Source organism: Oncorhynchus mykiss, chromosome 4 (genome assembly GCF_013265735.2).
Source record: "Oncorhynchus mykiss isolate Arlee chromosome 4, USDA_OmykA_1.1, whole genome shotgun sequence".
NCBI lineage: Eukaryota > Metazoa > Chordata > Actinopteri > Salmoniformes > Salmonidae > Oncorhynchus > Oncorhynchus mykiss.
Window position 1 is genome coordinate 12092796 of NC_048568.1, and position 21789 is coordinate 12114584.

A 21789-nucleotide genomic window follows, 5' to 3' on the forward strand; every position below is an offset into this window, starting at 1 on the left:
CTGGTTCAAAGTTTAATGACTGTAGATCCACTGGCAGAGAGGCCTCTTCACTCAAAGCCTTGGCCACCATTTCCCGCAGGTTGGGCACAGCTGACACTGGAGTCCCTGTGTCATCCTCTGAAATTGTCTGAAAGACCAGAGAATAGTGCACTGTCACTCCTCCAGGTCTGAAAAAGAAGAATATATTGTATGAGAGAAAATAAGAGTAGTTAGTGATTACTGTATTATACAGATCTATATACACTTTAAGCAATTAACTAAATCAACTAAAAACAAAGCAATCCCCTGGTAGGTTTAAGAATTGGAGAGTCAAGATACAAGATCAATTGAAAAGTAGTGTACTTGAAATGCAGAGCATGGAAATCAACCACTTTTTTCTTGCAGATTTGAATGACACTATCAAAAATTTAGCAATATTCAGCTCTGTCAATGCGGAAGCTGGAGGGTAAACATATTAGTTCAATGGGATTAATAGCAATGATACATCAATGTTGATACATCAATTTCTTTCCTTTTTGTTTTTGTGAACAGTGAAGATGCCAAGGTCGAATGAGTTGTGTAATCCTTTATCAGATTAGTGAAGCGGGCTCGAGCCACTAACTGGCATGGATATTATTGCATGTGACAGCACTGGCCACCACAGGGCCCGCAAATTAGGGAGGGAGCAACTCTGCAATTATTCTATTCACACAGGGCTTTGTATTGTACTACTTACATGCCTTCCATCCTAAGATGAAAAAGCCTATGAAAACCTTGTTAACCCAAAAGGGATACTTTGTGATTTTGGCAACGAGGCCCTCTATCTACTTCCCCAGAGTCAGATGAACTCGTGGATATAATTTTAATGTTTTCATGCAGTTTGAAGGAAGTAGCGCTTGAGAAATTGCTAACTAGCATTAGCTCAAGGACTGGAAATCTACTGGTATGCTACTAGCATGCTAGCAGATACCCATGGACTTCCAGTCAATGTGCTAATGCAGTACCTCTAACTTCCTTCATACTGGACACAGAGACATAAAAATGGTACCCACGAGTTCATCTGATTCTGGGGAAGTAGATAGAGGGCCTTGTTGCCAAAATCACAAAGTATAAATGAGCTACAGAAGGGGAGAAAAATGAGTCCCAGTTTCAGCTGACTTTGGTCGCCATTTCTCAACAATGTCCCTGGTTGATGTATTGACCCATCATGGCTGCAGTGCACAAACAGCCGAGTAATAGAGCTCGCCAGCTTGTAGTCCTAAAAACCAGAAATGATTTACCTCTGGTTCGTTCAGCCATTCCTAATGGGCAGAAAGAATAGAGTTTTGGAATAAATGCCAAAAATAAGGTCTGAGGTTAACACAGGCTTCTGAGATCTTATATGTTTTGTTCTACGAGATAACATCAGTCAGTTAACATGACCTTTATGAATTATGAAGCCTTAGTCTATTACTTTAAAAAAGTTCACAAATTCTTCAAAATTCACAAAAACTGATGTAAGCTGATGAAGATTATAGCATAGAACAAAACGTATATATGATCTCCTAAACTTATGTTTACCACAGACCTTATTTTCGGTCTTTATAAAAAAAAAACTATATTTTGACATAGGCTTTGTTGGTGAGTTGGTGCCTACAAAAAGACGCCATCACTCTCTATTAATCTCTATTGCCGAGTTGCTGTTTGTTTAGGGGAAAATCCATTTGAATTCAATCACTTTTTTAAAGCAGTCCTTTTTGATTTGAACGAAACCTTCCGTACATATTTGTGATTCGTAGAAGTGCTCAGAAAGTGACTTTTTGGACTTGAATGGCAAAACATTCAGGCGCTAAAGATGCTGAAAGTTGACCTATTTTGCATACCCCACCATAGCATGAGACATTCATGTCTTCATTACTGGACAATATAAATGGTTGAGGTTGACATCATTAGAAAGCTTACGAACAGGGTTGTTAAACCATTGTATTATTTATTGATTTAAAATAAGAATAATTTTGGATAATTCTTTTTTTCAAAAGAATATATATGGGTGATTGGAAATTATGCAGACAGTTACATTGATAGAAGCCACAATCTATCTGCAATGTTAAAGCTGATATTATTTATTTCATATTCACATATGTTGTAGCTTAGACCCTATTTTACATCATCTGAGGTTTTTGTGTTGTGCCCGCCATCGGTTGAGACACAACATGCTTCTAATTACTTCTTTGTGGTTCTAATTACAACCACAAAGATGGCCCCTGGTCCACCCACCAAAAAAAATCGTGAGTTTATCCATTTTTAGATAATGTTTTTTATAAAAAGAAACTCAACCATAGGTTGAAGATGTGACGAAGACATGGACGTCTCGTGGTATGGTGGGGTATGAAAAAGGGGTCACCTTTGAGCACCTTTATCTCCTGAATGTTTTGGCATTCGGGTCCAAAAAGTCACTTTCTGACCACTTCTTCCATGGACAAACATGTACAGAAAGTTTTGGTTTAAATCAAAAGGGATGCTGTCAAAAAGTGATTGAATTGAAATGGATTTACTCTCAGGTTATCTGATCCCTCTCTCCCTGGGTCCTGTGATAGATCCAGATACACACTGAGCGAAGCAGCAGACTGGCAGGGACAAGCACAGACACAGAGGGAAACTGCAGCTACCACTCAAGATGGCTCTCATCACAGTAATTAAATTACCCTTCACTCTCATGGGCCTCGCTAAGATTTGGAGAGAGGGAAGAAAAGAGGACAGACATTAGTATGTGATATATTGACTTGTCAGCCGTTAGTATGTGATGTAATGACTTCTCAGCCATTAGTATGAGATATAATGATTAATCATCTACAAAGGAAATAAAACGTCCTTCATTGCTGGTCGGGTGTCATCACAAACATGTGCTTTTCACTCGTGACATGTATTCTTTTGTATTTGAATGTAAAGATATAATGACCTTTAAAGATATAATGACCTTCAAAGGAAAGATGTATTTTTGGCATGCATGTCGTTCACACTAATGACTAAAGAACTCTTATTACAGTCAGCATAGCCAAGACCACAACCTGTAGCATGACAGAATGGCTGGATGGCACTAAAATATTTTCTGTTCCTGGCATTTGACTGCATTTCAGCTCGGTGGGAATGGACTTGTTATGTGTTCAAATGAATCCAGAGTCCATTCCAAATCAACACGTAGTTAAAGGTCCGATTAAAATAAATTGAGTCTGAGAGGAATTTCTCAGCGCAGTGAGAGGCTGTGCTTCACTTCTACTGGTGGAGCTACCAGCTTTCACCTGGCTTTCATCTGTCTCACCTAATCTATTGCTTTTTTCATTAGCTCTCCAAAATGTTGGAATTAAGCTCGAAGGCACCAGATGTGATTATTCATGTCTGCCACAGACTTACCTGATTCCCAAAACACTGATCTCTTTAAATCCTGGGAGCTTGTCAAAAACATGGAGCATCTGTTGAAAAAGAAGATGGACTAAATTAAACTTGTTTATTACAGAATCAAATATGATGCCATTTTCTGTTGGCACAAATGTTACTGGTTACCAGCTCTCATAATGTAATCTGAGGATATCTAAAGTACTGTAAGTCAGGAATGTATGAACGGGACACTTACACTCATATATCTCTACCTTTAGTTACTCACATTTAGCAGACACTTGCCACTGGGCACACACTGGTTGAATCAATGTTGTTTCCACGTCATTTCAATTAAATTTCTTTGAACGAACGTGGAATAGACGTTGAATTGACGTCTGTGCCCAGCTTTGAGAGTCCAATGAATTTCCACCATTGTAACATCCAATGGGAGAAAATGTGCAAGTGCATATTTCGGGAGAAGGGTGGAGATCGGGACTGAACCATGGTGTATTCAGGTTGAGAATCCATTAATTGCAACTCAGTAATCTGCTTTCTTTGCTTCTGACTCATGATCCTGTGGCATTCTATAATTATTTTTAACCATGAACCCCTTCAGAGGGCCACAACCCATGAGGACAGGAGCACTTGTAGCAACGTGTCACAGATCACACTCTACTGCATCAGGTCCCTGTATCTGTTAGTTGATCGTGTGACACTGATAAGATAATGACTTTATTTCCAATGGAAAATGTTGTTTGCGGCACTGTGCATACATTAAAAACATGTTTTTAAAAAACCCATCAAGACACCAAATAAACTGTACCTCAATGGGATAGCCCATTGGTCTTAGGGACATTTACATTACTGATGGACATAAAGAGGGTATACAGACTACAGAGCCTGGCCTCCCATAAGTCTTTCCATCTACTGTGCAGTATCTCGACTAGCCTGAGTGTCAGTCCGTTTGCCCCATCATGCCAACTCCTTGTCACTCATTTCCATTCTATTTGGCTTGACAATGACAGCAATGGTTATTATCTCACCTGGTCTTGCAGGTGTTGAGAGAGGTCAACATATTGGGGGGAGTCAGGGTCGTCCAGTAGTTCCCTGTAGCCTGGGTCCACCAGGTCAATGCTGAACTCCACTATCTCCTCCACATGGTTCTCCGGAACAATGTTGGGCAGCTCAGAGTCCTACAAACAGTGGAAGAAAACAGGGCCCTATTCATTAGGTACCAAAAGAGCCCTATTGATTAGGTACCAAAAGAGCCCTATTGATTAGGTACCAAAAGTCCTATTCATTAAGCATCAAAAGGAAAGAAAACAGACTGAAATAGGGAGGGACAACCTGAACTTAAGAAATACCCATTTTAGTTTTCCCTTGCAAAACGTTATGCTATGGTGTAGGCTCGGCCCTAACATACTGTATGTGCTCTCTGTAACCTCTGGGTCTGCATGGCAAATGGCCCAGGAACACAAGGAACATTCTCAAGGACCAGTCAATCCTTTCCCCATCAAGAGGCCAAAATGCCTTTCTCTCTCTCTGTGACACAGTATGCAGCGGATAAACTATTGAAATGTGTGTTAGTGATGCTTGTTTGGTCTCTATCTGAAACTTGTACCCTGAAGAGAACACTGATGCTATCTACGTGGATGTATGATCTCTGTAGTAAGTCTAGATGGTCAGAGTGAACTCTGACGACACTGTATGCAAGGATCTCTCAGGAATGATGTCTTCTCTCTAGTATACCCAGCCCTCCCCCTCAGGTCATCAAACATAGATGTGACCGCCTTCCTAGAGGATGTTGGCTGGTTCGATCTGATTGGATATCTTATTTTTATTCATTTTGGTTTGGTCTGTGGTTGTCAAAAAAACATATTTTCAACACAGATAATTCAGATCTGGTATAAATGGAATGGAAGTACTTACTTCTCTCACTTGCTTCTGTTATCCACTCTACAGAAAGGTTGTTTGGACATGTTTCTCTTGTAGGCTGCTCGGCCTTCTGCCTGAGTAGACCTGTTTTGTTCATGCTTTGCTTTGTAACTCTGACATCTTTATGCCTAGAATAATTCCTTGTAGTGCTTGTTAATGTTTTGTAACTTAAGCTTTATGCCTTGTGTGGGATTTCATTGTTTTACAATGTCATGAAATATCTGCCTTAGGCAATTCTCAGACATTTCTCGATGGCTTATTACTGTAATCCAACTATAGTCTCTTGCAAAGAAAGCGAAATCATCTTTATGTAGTCAGGTATTTCGTTTTAGTAGACTTTGATCATATTAATTGCATATTAGTCTTATGATGGGTCATATGTAAGGTATACTGTATATAAAATGCATATGATACATATTACTTCACTACAATGGTTTGCCCTAATGAATAGGAACAGCAGTTAGATAATGTATTTGATGATAGCTTTTAGACCATATGGCTAAATGTTATCAGCTCACCCTCTCTGTCTGAGACATACAAGGCAACAGCTGGGCTGGGCAACCACAAGCAAACATTCTGTCAGCTTTCCTTTCAATCTGCAAGCTGTTAGCAATCTTAACATCTAGCCTAAGCTACAGTGCCTTCAGAAATTATTGATACCCCTTAACTTATTACACATTTTGTTGTGTTACAGCTTGAATTCAAAATGGATTCAATATTTTTCTTACCATCTACACACCCATAATGATGAAGCAAAAACTGATTTTTATAAATGTTTGCACAGCTATTTAAAAAAAAGAAAGAACTGAAATATTACATTTACATAAGTATTCAGGCCTTTTACTCAGTACTTTGTTGAAGCACTTTTGGCAGCGATTACAGCATCAAGTCTTCTTAGGTATGACGCTACAAGCTTGGCACACCTGTATTTTGGGAGTTTCTCGCATGCTTCTCTGCAGATTCTCTCAATCGCTGTCAGGGTTGGATAGGGAGCGTTGCTGCACAGCTATTTTCAGGTCTCTCCAGAGATATTAAATCGGGTTCAAGTCCGGGCTCTGGCTGGGCCATTCAAGGACATTCAAAGACTTGTCCCAAAGCCACTCTTGCATTGTCCTGTCTGTGTGCTTAGGGTCTGTGTCCTGTTGGAAGATGAACCTTCGCCCCAGTCTGAGGTCCTGAGCGCTCTGTAGCAGGTTTTCATCAAGGATCTCTTTGTACTTTGCTCCGTTCATCTTTGCCTCGATTCTGACAATTCTTCCAGTCCCTGAAAAACATCCCCACAGCATGATGCTGCCACCGTAGGGATGGTGCCAGGTTTTCTCCAGATGTGATGCTTGGCATTCAGGTCAAAGAGTTCAATATTGGTTTCATCAGACCAGATAATCTTGTTACTCATGGTCTGAGAGTCGTTAGATGCCTTTTGGCAAACTCCAAGCAGGCTGTCATCTGCCTTTTTACTGAGGAGTGGCTTCCATCTGGCCACTCTACCATAAGGCCTGATTGGTGGAGCACTGCAGAGATGGTTGTCTTTCTGGAAGGTTCTCCCATCTCCACAGAAGACCTCGAGAGCTCTGTCAGAGTGACCAACGAGTTCTTGGTCACCTCCCTGACCAAGGCCCTTCTTCCACGATTATTCAGTTTGGCCAGCTCTAGGAAGAGTCTTAGTGGTTCCAAATGTCTTCCATTTAAGAATGATGGAGGCCACTGTGTTCTTGGGGACCTTCAATGCTGCAGACAGGTTTTGATACCCTTCCCCAGATCTGTGCCTCGACACAAGCCTGTCTCAGAGCTCTACAGACCTTATATAGACAGGTGTGTGCCTTTCCAAATCATGTCCAATCAATTGAATTTATCACAGGTGGACTCCAATCAAGATGTAGAAACATCTCAAGGATGATCAATGGAAACAGCATGCACCTGAGCTAAATTGCGAGTCTCATAGTGAAGGGTCTAAATACTTATATAAATAAGGTATATCTGTTTTTGATATTTTATACATTTGCAAAAAAAATGAAATAAGGCTTAACAAAATGTGGAACAATTCAAGGTGTCTGAATACTTTCCCGCTGGCAAGATTTGAAAACGGCTGTCTAGCAATGATCAACAACCAACTTGACAGAGCTTGAAGAATAATGTCAAATATTGTACAATCCAGATGTGCAATACTCTTAGACTTACCCAGAACAATTCACACCCCTGAGTCAATACATGTTAGAATCATCTCTGGCAGCAATAACAGCTGTGAGTCTTTCTAGGGTACATACAACATGCGGAAAAAGTCAAGGGGTGTGAATACTTTCTGAAGGTACTGTCAATGGCGTTTACCTCCTCAGCAGCGGTTTCTTCTTCTACTTCAACTGTATCATCAGGAGCATCAGGGACACTGGAATCACTGGTCACGGGAGTGGGTGGTTCTGGTGCAGCAGTCTGGGTCTCTTCTGGACCTAAACGGATCATTGATGTCATGAAGAAGGGCTCATACCCGAAACGTTTGTGCAGGAATACAAATCTGTTCATTTAAGCTGTTTTGGTTTTCCCCTAACAGATCATTACAATCTAATTATACTATATGCAAGACAAACATACTGTATATTCAGATTTATAAAATCATTGATTAACTATTGATATGTGCCTTTTGATAAAGTGTCTTGCCATACCTGCTATCTCAGTGACCTCTGGTGCTGCTGTGGTTGCGGCTGCTTCTGCTCTGCAGGTGAAAGAGTAGATCATACGAATAATGAATGATGAATGTTTGTCCATAATAGCCCAGCTGTGAGTGTTTAAGCTAATGGTTTGTGAAAAAACAGCATTTGACAACAAGCACTTATCCCCCAATTACTTTACAAGATAATTACCATGGCAATGCACAAGCTCTCCACCTGTTTTAAGAATACAATGGTCTTCAACCAGCAGCACCATACAAGAGTGCATGCACATGTACAGTATACCAAAGCAGATGTAATGTACAGCATATAGTAACAACCTGGGTAAATACTTGGTCATTTATGGTAATTATGTCACGTGATATGGACTTTGACCTCTAGGGTACATATCTGAATTACCTGTATAAATTGCTTTAAAAAAAGAAACCCTGATACATTTTAAACTATGTTGCCAAGTGTTTCTAAAAGGTGATGAAATTACCTTTAAAATTATAAATAATATAACTCTATGGACAAGCTTCCGACATTCTAATGTCAATGGCACAATAGGGCCTATTTTTAAACAATAGTTGTAGGTGGTGCTTTCAAAGTTGGTTATATTACAACAAAGTAACAATGTATCAAGGTGTCCTTTTTAAAGCAATTTATACAGGTCATTCGGATATGTACTCTAGGTTCCCAACATTTTTCCTCCAGGGCCCCCTTTATCACAATTGAAAAATGTCAGCCCCCACCCTACCCCCACCCAATTCACCCCTGACTTCCCAAAAATAAAACGTTTTATTATGATATGTATATAAACCTTCAATTTAATTATGGGGTATACGTGAGCAATAACTTGTTGACATTGTTTGTCATAGGGTTAAATCCATATGGGAAATGTGAAGAAAGCTGAAGAAAGCACGCAGAAAGCTCTCATTGCTGCAATGCTATCACACATTTTCCAACTCTAGGGACATAAACCTCCAGGAGAATCCCTATTAGACATCGTCACCCCAAGTGAGCCTGACCGACCCCCCCTGGCCCATGGACCACATGGAGTGCTGGAATTATATGGCAGGTCAAATTCAAAGCCGGACTCAAGAGGGCTGTAGTGTGTGTGAGAAAGAAGCACCGTTGACATCTATCAGCAGACAGCAGGCGGCATACTGCCTTGTCTCTAAGCCTTACCCAGTCGACTGCCTCTCGTCTCGCAGATTCATCCTCTACGAAAGTAGAAAAATCACATCACCACATCAGTCATACACATCATCTGGACTTTAAACCAATAACATAATACATCAAAACTGTGTAGCATATAAAGTATCACTGAAACTTGGGAGTGCTGTCTGCAAATATACATGCATTTTATAAACTCTTATAGATGTAAATGAACCAAATTGACTAGACTAGAGATTAATATGATGCTGTTTTGTGTATTAATGGGAGCAATATAACAAGGATATGTTTCCCCTTCACTCAAGAGACTGATATGTAATTAATACTGAGAGGAAAGACGAGTTCCTACAATTACTTTCCCTGTGGCTATTGTGCAAAAAACAATGCTGTTGTTTCCTGAGGAAATGTACTAAAATAAATGGATTTCACATGATATCATAAATTCACCCATTGGCTATTGCCATTGAAAATTGTTTTACCCTCAGTAACGACGTGCATATGCTCATTCAAATCATTAAAGTCATTATTGGTCTCACTGCTACAAAACATAAAAGGAAGGCGTGTGTTGTTGGTTCCTCACCCTGTACACCATACTCATGTGCTCCTCTGAGTTGCTGAAGTTAGTGGCCAGGTCGGCGAGACACAGAGACTCGTGTTGACATGTGTGAACCCATGTTGTGTACTCTGTAGTGACAGGGATCCTGTCAAAGAAGATTCGGAAGGCCTCCCACACAGCCTCCTGACAAACTGACCAAAGACAGAACAGTCTTCCGGTGAGAATGAAAGATCCTCAGCACCTCTACCAATAGATAGAGATCCACATAAAGTCCAAGTGTACATCCCAAATGGCACCCTATTCCCTATATTGTGCACCACTTTTGACCACAGCCCTATTGGCCCTGGTCAAGAAAAGTAGTACACTATAAAGGGAATAGGGTGCCATTTGCGGGGTGATAGAGATGTCTCAAAGGAAAAATAACTCTAAACAAAGCAGATTGTTTTCAGATACATGAGGGTTCAACAGTAGTGAGATAAAAGCTGGGAGAACGGCGGCTTTATCTTGTCAAGAGAACACACCGATGGTTCTCATGATGAACGACTAAATTCAGATTTTTTTCCCCTGACCTGTCCTTAGCCAAGTTCCCCACTCCATCCTCCATCCTCCCCTCAGGATGGCCCAGCGCTATCGGATTGGTTACCCTTTCAAATGCGAAATGAACTCAAGGCTATTGCTGCAATCATTCAGTTTGTTCTTATCCTTCAATCCACCTATTTTGAGACTCTCAGCACGAAAAGAGTTGTAGAGTAGACACAAAGTCTTATGTCTGGTGAAAAGATAAAAGTCTGCTCTTTTATCATCTTTACAAAACCTCTGGGGGAAAAAATGGAATTCCTATTCCCAAAGGTGTGCTTTTATGTTTTTAAAAGGCAGCGAATAAGTCCCAAATGGCAACCTATTGCCTATATAGTGCACTGCTTTTGTATTGCATGCTGCCTCAGGGTGAACCTGTGAGTTTTCTCCCTGGATTACTTTGTTGTTATTCTGCTGCCCAGTCTTCAGTTCTCCTCACTGTCTACTGTAGACTGTAGACTTATCAACATGTTCTCTCTGGTGCACACCTGGATATCAAGTTGTAGGTATTGCTGGGCACTGCTATGGTCCACAATCTATACTAATTGAGACGTTTATCACTGGTGCATACCACAACCTTCACGATTTAGTTTGAGTATAGGCTTTATACTCACCACGCAGCAGGCAGAGCCTCAACTCATGCCCTCTGGGGCAGAAGAGCTGGATACTAAACATATCACCCGGCAATAGCCAACATGATAGCATTTGATGACATAACTGTAATGATTGTCTGTAATGAACGGGAGGCCCATACCTCTGAGCCTGTAGTAGGCTTGATGGCTGGCAATGACCTCATTGATGGTCTCCTGAGGACAGACTCTCACTCCAGAGTGAAAGACTGCGGACCGCTTCCTCCGATGCTTTTCCAGGTCAAATACCGTTCTGACATTAACGTTTTGTTTGGTCGTTTTCAGAAGTTCAACCAAGTGCATTGAATTGATGGCTTCTGTTTCTGTCCCGATTACTCCTCTCTGCAAAGAGCCCCGATTATTCCTCTCTGCAAAGACAAGATAAAAGGAAAAATACATTCAAAACATGATATTTACAAGATGTGTCAAATTGTATAATGTACTGTACGATGTTTGAAAAGCCTGTGTTGAAAAGCAACATTTTCTCTCATGGCTATCCTGAAATAGTTCTGTTATATCAATGCATACAATATTCAACCATGTCTCTGGCTTCTATTTGTGATACAATTACATAATTGACTGATCTCTCAGCTGTGAGAGAGAAGAATTCTACTGTAGTGGCGGGAGGGAAATTCTCAACTTATCAGCAGAAAGTATCCCAGCTAGCACAAAGCGTTCTGAGAACCGTATGTTTCTTAGAGTTTGGTCAGAGCGTGGGAATGGTGCAGGATAGTTGCTTGGCTTTGGACATTCTCAGCACATTTAAGGAACTTTAAAAAAAAAAAAAATTCAGTACTTCAGCATAATGTTTCCTACCGGTTTGCTCATGGTTTTATTTAAAGTAATGTTCTCAAATTGTTCCAAAAATGTTAAGAAACAACGTTCTTCTGTAGGAATTTCAGTACTTCACCGTGACATTTTCATACAGATTTCCTCATGGTTCTTTCAAAGAAGCGTTCTCAAATTGTTCCTGAGGACATTAAGAAAACATTCCATAAAAACCGCAGGAAAACTTTGTTAAAGTTCATGGAATGTTCTAGAAATATTATTTAAAAACATATCCGTTCCGTTCTAGAGAACAGAAGATTATAGGTTTGAATCTCACTCATACCGGATCACAATAACAAACAAAAAATGTGATTGCATTAATGCCTAAGGAAATTCATTTCCATATGTGCTTGGAATTCAAATTCCCCAAATAAGCTAGCAGTGTTATTACAACTCTTAATGAAGCATTCCGTGAAAGTTTTAAGGAAGTTATCAAAAAAACTCAAAATAACCTATAATTTCCGTTCTCGGAGTGTTAATAAAACCTCCCAGGAAAACCTTCAAGGAACCAGACTAAAAGCTTCTCAGAAAGTCTCTGCCACCTAAAAATAGGCTTCCCAGAACAGGCAAAATGTTCACTATTGTTCTCAGAACGTTTAAAAAACGTTCAGTTTTACCAGTCAGGAAACCTATGGCTTCATTCCCACAACCAATGTGAAACCAAAAACATACATTTCCACAACTTCAAAGGAACTAAATGTGCTAGCTGAGTTATGTTTACATCCCCTAACCATGAAAGAATGTAGCCTTTTCAGATTTGCACTCATCACCAAGGAAACAGAGACCACCGCAGTCTTAATTTAAATGTTGCCAGTAGATTTCCATGTCGTACACAGACAGGAAAGATCCATGAAATTGAGGATCAACATGATTCGGAAAATGATTGTTACTTCATGGTCATGGGTGGATATTCCAAATTGAGTCACTTCCTTTCATTGCAAATATTTACAGTTTGAGTAATTCTTTAAGACCTTGAAACAGCCTTTCGTCCTGCGCGTGTGTGTCTTTAATACTACAAGAAAACATCTGTCTTCTTTTGATATAACAACAAAAAATACTGAGCACTTTGTGTGGATATCAAGTTGTGGGTACTGCTATGGATACCGCCATGGTCCACACTCTATTAGCCTACTTATTTAGACATTTCTGCTGGTATGGTGTAGAACCGTGATCACGGCACAATCAAACTACAATAAACAGGCATTCATTTGTCTAATGTTAAATTTGACCCTTTGTCTCTATAGCCTTGAAACAGTTATATCTTCCAAGCCATTATTACGTCACCGAGTTAGTGCCAGCTGGTTATGCAACCACAATGAGCTCTAAATTGTTCAAACAATGCCAAAAGTTCAAAGAGCTTGTGACGCTCACCTCTTAGGAAAACTCACCAGTATCAGGATGGGAAGCACTGTATGTATAGTAGATACTCTATGAGATATTGTAGAACTACAGGCCTGTTGTTATGCCACCATTATGCAACCTGCTCATCCTGCCCGTCATATTCCTATCACGCCAGCCATATTCACCATCAAATTCTGGCTTCCTTGCTGCCATATTCACTCCTTACAAGGTGCAGTATCTCTTACGTGCGTTTCAAACGCAAGGCTGGGAGTAGTATCTTACAAAACCTTTTGTGCAAACATATTGCAGTTGAATCAGTATAATCAGCGTAATCAGTAGGCCTCTTGTGTCAGAGCTTTAATGGTAGCAGTGATATACCAGTGGTAAAGATAGAAAGCTCATTTTGGATCATTCTAATGCTTGGTTACACCCAATTACCCTTAAAGTAATCTTGCAGATTGCCGTTGTAAAGTTCCACACACAATGTCCAAAATGTAAAATCGTCTTAGCTATGAAACTGAAATGATTTAACCCACTGTATAAGGGGTGTAACATTTGATATCTAAAGCAGCGAGATCCCATAAAAACGGATTAAGTGTAGTGCCCTTCAGGTACTTAAGGTTTATGGCTCTGTGAACTAAAATGGAGCTGGAAGCTTACCTTTAATTGCAGTGGCGTGGAGAGTGAAGAGGACCAGGAACAGCGTAATAACGAGTCCACATTTCCAAGGCATAACGGAACCGTTTTGTTTGCAAAGTTAGAATAAGAAAAAAATCCAGGTGCGGAGTTTATCTCATGTGGTGCTAATACAGTCCTTGGGATCATTTAGTATCAGGGTGTCTATCGATTCCGCATGTAGGAGGCTGGTCATTTAGGCTAAGGCTTTGACTTGCTTCCCGGCAGATAGTGAGAATTTGAGGGTGGCATCTGATAGACATGGCATGGAACTAGGCAAGCTCTCTGGGTCCAACTAGGGATAGTGGACTCGCTCGAAGTGCGACAAGAGGGACAGGGTTAAAAAAGCAGACACTGTTTCGGGAATAATCTGTTTATCTACTGCTCAGACATAATCCGTCTTTACCCCATGGGCCCTACAGCCCCAGCGTCATCCTGTTAGGGACTTTCTTGGTGGAAGCATCTGTCAACCAGACCTGCCTGCCACCCCCTGGCACTCCTGCCCACCTCATCCTCCACTCCCATCCTCACCTGATACCCCCCCCCCCCTTTACCTCCTCACCCCATCAACTACTCACTATGTCACCCAGATCCCTACTGTCCTCTTTAAGCTTACTTGGAACCCAACTGCAGCAGCTTTCAGTAAATCCTTGACAAGACAATGCACTCTGTTCCCCCGTGTGTTGTACTGTACAGTACGTCAGACAGTGTTGTGTCTCCTCTAGGGTTTAAAGTGGGTGCTTTAACTGTGGATTTCCCCCTGCACTCCTGTCAGCTAGCAGGGGGGTTGCCAACCGCCGCTGTTATTTTTGTTCTTGCCGCTCTAAGCCCCCTCTTAGGATGAGTGTCTATGAACTGTGACCTGTTTGATTAGGATGAGTGGGGGAAAGTTGCAAGTACTTACTTATGTCACTGACCATTCAAAATGCCACCCAGTGGAGGCACAGCTTACGCTCGTTGGTCAGAATATTTTTTACATGTAATGTCTTACTGACAATGTATGAGCAAACACAACAAGTTCACAATCGTGGTTCTGTGTGGTTCAATATTGTGAGTTGTAGCATTTAAGTTCCATTCCATTAACCACGTAATCCCAAGGCAACTGGATGGTTGACATTTTATTATTAAGTAGCCTCCTTCTGAAGCTATCACCGTTAATATTCAGATGCTGTATTCATTGCCCTATTCACAGAGGCAACACGCAAAGTGTAAATTGACTCCTTAACAAAAGGAAGTGATGAGCTAAAAATAATTGATATTTGTTTGGTACAAACTGTAGTATAAATACACATGTAGGTAGACTCCATTCTCCATTTTTTTCCTTCCTTTTCTTTTAAGAGCTTTGTCACAACGGACCACTCAGTCAATGCCCCCTCAGAGGTTATGGAGTATGCAGTGTCACTCAAACGGAACATTCTAATAGAAAATGGTAGCTGGTAACTATTGAACGGAATTGTTAGATACTACTACACTGTTGGAGCTAGGAATGCAAGCCTTTCGCTACATTTGCAATAACATCTGCTAAATCTGTGTATGTGACCAATAACATTTGACTTGTTTGTACGTAAAGGTGTTTAAGCCTTACACTTATAACCATAATCTCCATGATTGAAGCCAATTTCCCAAATCAAGCGACATTATTTTGTCTTCAAAAGGACAGCTCTCTTATAGTGCATTTCAGCTAAATATGAAGATAGATTTTCCACAGGAATCTATAGTATATGGCTATTGTCCTTTGTCCTGTAAGTGCCCTATACAGTTTCACCCTGCCTCTGTGATAACATTGACAATGAGGGCTAAAATGTCAAGTCTTAACACCTGCATGGAAACACTAGCTACTACAATGCTGTGTATGTTTTTACTTTGCTCAATTGAACACTTCATGCCATAAAATGATTATAACTTTTGTTCCATTGTCATGGATGATCAGGCAGTGCTGTCTAACCTATGTTTGGTTGTCCCCCTCTGACCCTTTTAAATAGCATTATGAGTCATCATCTCATCACTGTTTACACTCCCTGGGGCTAACCATGTTGCCTGAGGGCTTTGCTAACATGAAAATGTCAATGCTGTTATAGAGGCTGTTTTATATCATATGCTTGGTTGAGCCTTTCCTTATCATCTTGAATCATGTTCTGAAGGGAATAAGCATTATAGTCTTTCTTAAAGTGATATTCATTAAGGGATTTGTTGGGGGTAAAGGTACATGTCATTGGTACAGAACAAATCCTTATCATCAGTCTAAACGAAAGAGCTCCTCCGGGGGTTTACTTTTGAACAACGCCCTATATAACATCACGTTTACCATCGCAAATCCAACATCCTCTTTCCCTTTTAGAACAGGGTAGCGAATCATTTGGCTATGGTCTGTGGTGTTCCATTGGTTCAAGTTTAACTTGAACAAACTAAGTTTGCTAACTAATCCTGTCAAGGCACTTCAGTTCTGCCTCTGGATTACTCTGTCTGTCGGTTTTGCAGACAAAGATCTGACTCACCCTCAGTCTCTAAAAATGTAATCTTGTTCCAAAATGTATCCTTTGATCTCTCAGCATGCCAGAGTGTGCGTGTGTAAATGTTCTCATTAGCATCCCAGAAAGAGGTATATTTGTAGGCCTCAGAGAAAAATAAAGTGTATGATTTTTGTAAAATTACTATTCCATTAAGCATTTACCATCTTTTTTTGGTCCTGTCCAGACCGGCTGTCTTCTCTAGGTATTTTTTTGGTGCGGTCCGGACTGGACTTGATTTCAATGTCCAGGGACGTATATTTTTGGTTCGGCCCGGACCAAATCTGAACCAATCATAGATGTCTATGTTTGTTTGGCCTTAATTTCAATGTCCACAGACGTCTGGTCTATATTTGGCCCAAATATAGATGTCTATAATTGGTTCAGATCTGGTCTAGTCCAGACCAGCCTTAATGTGGCCCAAACACAGATGTCTATGATTGGTTCAGATTTGATCAGGTCTGGACTAGACGAAATCTGAACCAATCATAGACGGCTATGTTTCATACGTTTGGACAGTACAGCAGAGCACCACAGATTACAGTAAAGTACAGTAGAGCACAGTAGAGTACAGTAGTATGTCGTGTATTGTACTCTACTGTAGTCTACTCTATTAAACTCTAGTGTTCTGCATTGAACTAAACTGTACTGCACTCAGTGCATTCGGAAAGTATTCAGACCCCTTGACTTTTTCCACATTTTATGACGTTACTGCCTTGTTCTAAAATTTATTAAATAAATAAATGTTTTCCTCATCAATCTACACACAATACCCCATAATGACAAAGGGAAAAACAGAAATACCTTATTTACATAAGTATTCAGACCCTTTGCTATGAGGCACAACATTTTGTTCGGGTGCATCCTGTTTCCATTGATCATCCTTGAGATGTTTCTACAACTTGATTGGAGTCCACCTGTGGTCAATTCAATTGATTGGACATCATTTGGAAAGGCACACACATGTCTATATAAGGTCCCACAGACAGTGCATGTCAGAGCAAAAACCAAGCCATGAGGTTGAAGGAATTGTGCGTAGAGCTCAGAGACAGGATTTTGTCATTGCACAGATCTGGGGAAGGGTATCATTTCTGCAGCAGTGAAGGTCCCCAAGAACACATTGGCCTCCATCATTGTTAAATGGAAGACATTTGGAACCACCAAGACTCTTCCTAGAGCTGGCCGCCTGGCCAAACTGAACAATCGCGGGAGAAGGGCCTTGGTCAGGAAGGTGACCAAGATCCTGATGGAGCCTGTGGAGATGGGAGAATCTTCCAGAAGGACAACCATCTCTGAAGCACTCCACCAATCAGGCCTTTATGGTAGAGTGGCCAGATGGAAGCCACTCCTCAGTAAAAGACACATGACAGCCCACTTGGAGTTTGTCAAAAAGGCACCTTAAGGACTCTCAGACAATGAGAATCAAGATCCTCTGGTCTGATGAAACCAAAATTGAACTCTTTGGCCTGAATGCCAAGCGTCATGTCTGGAGAAAATCTGGCACCAGACTGGGTTCACCTTCCAACAGGACAACGACCCTAAGCACACACCCAAAACAACACAGGAGTGACTTCGGGACAAGCCCAGACTTGAACCCAATCGAACGTCTCTGGAGAGACCTGAAAATAGCTGTGCATCTGTGACTTTCCCCATCCAACCTGACAGAGCTGGAGAGGATTTGCAGAAAATAATGGGAGGAAGAAGACTTAAGGCTATAATCGCTGCCAAAGGTGTTTCAACAAAGTACTGAGTAAAAGGTCTGAGTACATAATTTAATATTGAAATTTTTGCTTTGTCATTATGGGGTATTGTGTGTAGATTGATGAGGATTTTAAAAAATCAATTTTAGAATAAGGCTGTAAATTAACAAAACGTGGAAAAAGTCAAGGGGTCTGAATACTTTCCGAATGCACTGTAACTTTACTGTACTGTATGGTACAGTACAGTAAGGTACTATACTCTACTGTACTGTGCTGTTCTATACTGTGCTGTTCAACCTTGGGAAACATAGACGTCTATGGTTAATTCTGATTTGATCCAGTCTTTACCGGCCTTAATTTGGCCCCCAGAAAGACATCAATGATTGGTTCAGATTTAGTCCGGACTGGCCTTGATTTGGCCCAAACAATATCTATTATTGGTCCAGTAGGGCGTTTGCCTTTCATGCCACGACCCGGGTTTGTCGTTCTCTACAAATGTTAGCCATGACCGTAAAACATCATGACTGGTAGTCCAAGTAATATGGTGAAAACTCATTCTACTAGCCTATAATTCCACTGATCCTGCTTTTAGATTAGTGGGAAATACTGTAGGGAATGAGTATAGGCCTACACTTATTTTTTTAAGTTGTGGGTAATGCCCTTTATAGGAACCTTCTGAGGCTGAATGATTGATTTCTCTCCGGATCCAGATTTCCTGCAGTAGCAAATACATCTTTCCCATCCAATCAAATTACTGAATGAACAGGCATAATCAACAAATTGTTGCTACAGCAGACCAGGTGTAGCTTGTTAAACACCATATGGAAAGAAGAAGAAGTAGCTTGGCACTTGTGCTGCAAGACAGACGGAAGACTCACTAAACTGGGTAAGCTTTTTCTTTTTCTAAATTAACATTCAATTCAACGTTATTTCTAATTCTGCCTATTCTACTTAAACTGCGTTTGGTAAATTCGCCAGCAGCGATGGCTAGGCTACTGGTATACTGTAAAAATAAAAAATAAATAAAAAGAAACTGTAGAAACTTAGCTAACGTTAAATATAATCAGCGTATTATGCTGTCTATATGCTGTAAGAGTTGATAACCAATTGGTGTTAATTGTAATTTTTATGTCATATTTTGCACGACTCTTTAGTCATTTTTGACCTAGTGCGTACAGCGTACTACGATTCCCAGAGTGTTATTCACCTCTCAGAGCGCCAGTAACCTCCCTCAATAAATACACTTAGATGATTGTGTGTTCTGTGTAATTCCTTTTGTATTTTCCAATGCTAACTAAATGGTGAATGTCTGGTGTCATTTTGTCTTCTTTTTGTATGTGAGAAGAGATGTTGTTTCTTAGAGGAAGGTAAATGTTCATTTTCTATTCTGTATATTTGAACAAAATTCCTTAAGGTGCCCGTTTAAGACCTGGGAAAAGCTACACATCTCACTGTGGGGTAGATGGTGAAAGCTTCTAAACTGAATTGTCATCAACACGTTTCCACTGTCCATACCTGCCTACACCTTTAACACCTTAGACAACATGATTACTCAGTTTATTTGGACTATTAAAAGGACAAGGATTAACCTAGCTAGATTAGACAGAGACGGGAGAATTAAAGCTGCTTAACATGTAATTATATCAAGAAGCCTTTATAACTGCCCAAATAGGCTCTAATAGGGCAATTTGGGTTGACATTGAAGAAGAACTTAATGCCCCATTTGGAGCATCGTTTTATCTGAGTCCACACTTAAATGTGGGACTGCAGAATCCCATAATGTCTGGTACTAAGAAATATGGCGTCGGAAAAATAAGAGACATCTTCACCTTTCCTGACAAGCTCTGCTTCGTTATGGAACAACCATACATTAGGAGGACAGGTGGTTTTCTGGAAAGAGTGGTATACGTTTTGTCTAAGCCTCAAAACTAATACATTTCACTTTTGCTTTTAGTGTCAACTTGAATTTAAGTTAGGCTGTGGAATACTGGTCCCTTGATGATGTCTACAAGTGGCTGAATACCAATGATCTCCATGATTCAATACCATCATTCCAAGGTTAACAATCTGTCTGAAGAATAACAACTCTATTCAATTGTCCATTTGTAACAAACATACTTTCTCTGTGTCCAGACCACTCACACATATTGGCCTCTATCACCAGCATGAACCATGTTTTCTAATTACCGGTGGACTTAATGGGTGTGGGAAAACAAATAGATGTTTCAGAGCCTATCGGTCACACATCTACCGAAACCACTAAGAGCTTTTAAGTGCCAACTTAGATGAGAATTGCCCTCGTGATGAACCCATTGAAGATAACGTGAGCAGTGTAGAGACTCTGCCAGAGGCTGAACATGTTCATGCCACAGAGATCAACACTGACCAGCTAATTCAAGGTCTAAAAAATAATATCTGTCTTTTTATTTTGAAAATCAGGGAAGAACACTGCATCCCAGCTACGGTACAGAATAGCATATTTGAGGACCTCAGAACCATTTTTGATGCATTTATGAAACGCGACAATGATGCCCTCAGGTTTTACCTTACAAATAAGCAAAGAAATGTGGCTGAAGATGACAATCTCAGGGCTTAACAACTCTGTAGTAGTTGAGGAATTCATTAGAGTGGATGCTGGAGCACTACTGTGTGAAAGAATTGGATATGGTCAGGCCAATTTGTCAGGCCAATTGAAGTACCCCTGAGCAACAAAGAAGGTCATAAAACAAGGTCATTTCAACACATCCCATTGGTCAGCATACTGCAAAAAATAGCAAGTAATGAACAGTTCCGGGCCACCTTGAATCAATATCAAAAGCCACATAATGATGAAATTCTGGAAGACTTTACTGACAGTGAAGTGTTCAAATGAAATCCCAATCTAAGGAAGCAGAGCCTCCATCTGCAGTTCTGTATAAATGCATTTGAAGTTGCCTTCTAAAAAAGGCAAGCACAAATTGACCACAATGTACTTTAGATTAGGAAATCTTTACCACAAGGATACTTCCCATCTCCAAAATATATACCTCTTCACACTGGTTCATCGCCACCTCATTAAAAAATCCATCACTTACGAAGAAGTATTGAAGCCTTTGATACATGACATCCAGGAATTGGAAACACAGGGTGTTACGTTATCATGCAATGGTGAAAACGAAACATTCCGAGGCACAATCACAACAATCTCAGCAGATATTCTCATAAATTCATAAAAAATCCTACAATGTGATTTTCTGGATTTTTTTTTTCATTTTGTCTGTCATAGTTGAAGTGTACCTATGATGAAAATTACAGGCCTCTCTCATCTTTTTTTAGTGGGAGAACTTGCACAATTGGTGGCTGACTAAATACTTTTTTGCCCCACTGTATCTCCCCAAGCAGATACCTCGTCGGCCCTGGAAGCACTTCACTGGACTCCATGTAAACTGGAAACCATACATCCTGACGCTGCATTTATTGTAGCCGGGGATTTTAACAAAGCTAACCTGAGAACGAGTCTTCCTAAATTCTATCAGCATATCGAATGCGCAACACGGGCTGCTAGCATTCTGGATCATTGCTACTCTAACTTCCCGAAATGCATACAAAGCCCTACCCGCCCTGCCTTTGGCAAATCTGACTCCAAATCTGACATGACTCCATGTTGTTGCTCCCAGCCTTTAGACAGAAAGTAAAACATGAATTGCCCATGCTCAGGTCTGTCCAACGCTGGTGTGACCAATCAGATTCCACACTTCGGGATTGTTTCGATCACGTGGACTGGGATATGTTCCGGATAGCCTCAGACAACAACATTGATGTATACGTTGACTCGTGACAGAGTTTATTAGCAAGTGCATCGGAGATGTCGTACCCTTTGTGACTAAAACATTTCCTGACCAGAAACTT

The 21789-nt window shown here is 40.5% G+C and overlaps 1 protein-coding gene across 1 annotated transcript in view; it reads right to left on the reverse strand.

Moving 5' to 3' along the window:
- The window catches only part of LOC110522089 (titin), a 33456-nt gene extending 19287 nt beyond the window's left edge, over nucleotides 1-14169 (reverse strand). Inside the window, exons 1-10 of the mRNA XM_021600182.2 lie at nucleotides 13680-14169; nucleotides 10976-11218; nucleotides 9670-9836; nucleotides 9102-9136; nucleotides 7926-7975; nucleotides 7594-7712; nucleotides 4377-4526; nucleotides 3370-3428; nucleotides 2664-2684; nucleotides 1-167 (exon numbers count right to left, since the gene is read on the reverse strand). Of these exons, the coding sequence (XP_021455857.2) occupies nucleotides 1-167; nucleotides 2664-2684; nucleotides 3370-3428; nucleotides 4377-4526; nucleotides 7594-7712; nucleotides 7926-7975; nucleotides 9102-9136; nucleotides 9670-9836; nucleotides 10976-11218; nucleotides 13680-13752 (1084 nt within the window). The 5' untranslated portion in view covers nucleotides 13753-14169. The remainder of the gene's footprint in view (nucleotides 168-2663; nucleotides 2685-3369; nucleotides 3429-4376; nucleotides 4527-7593; nucleotides 7713-7925; nucleotides 7976-9101; nucleotides 9137-9669; nucleotides 9837-10975; nucleotides 11219-13679) is intronic.
- Nucleotides 14170-21789: the final 7620 nt, after the last annotated feature.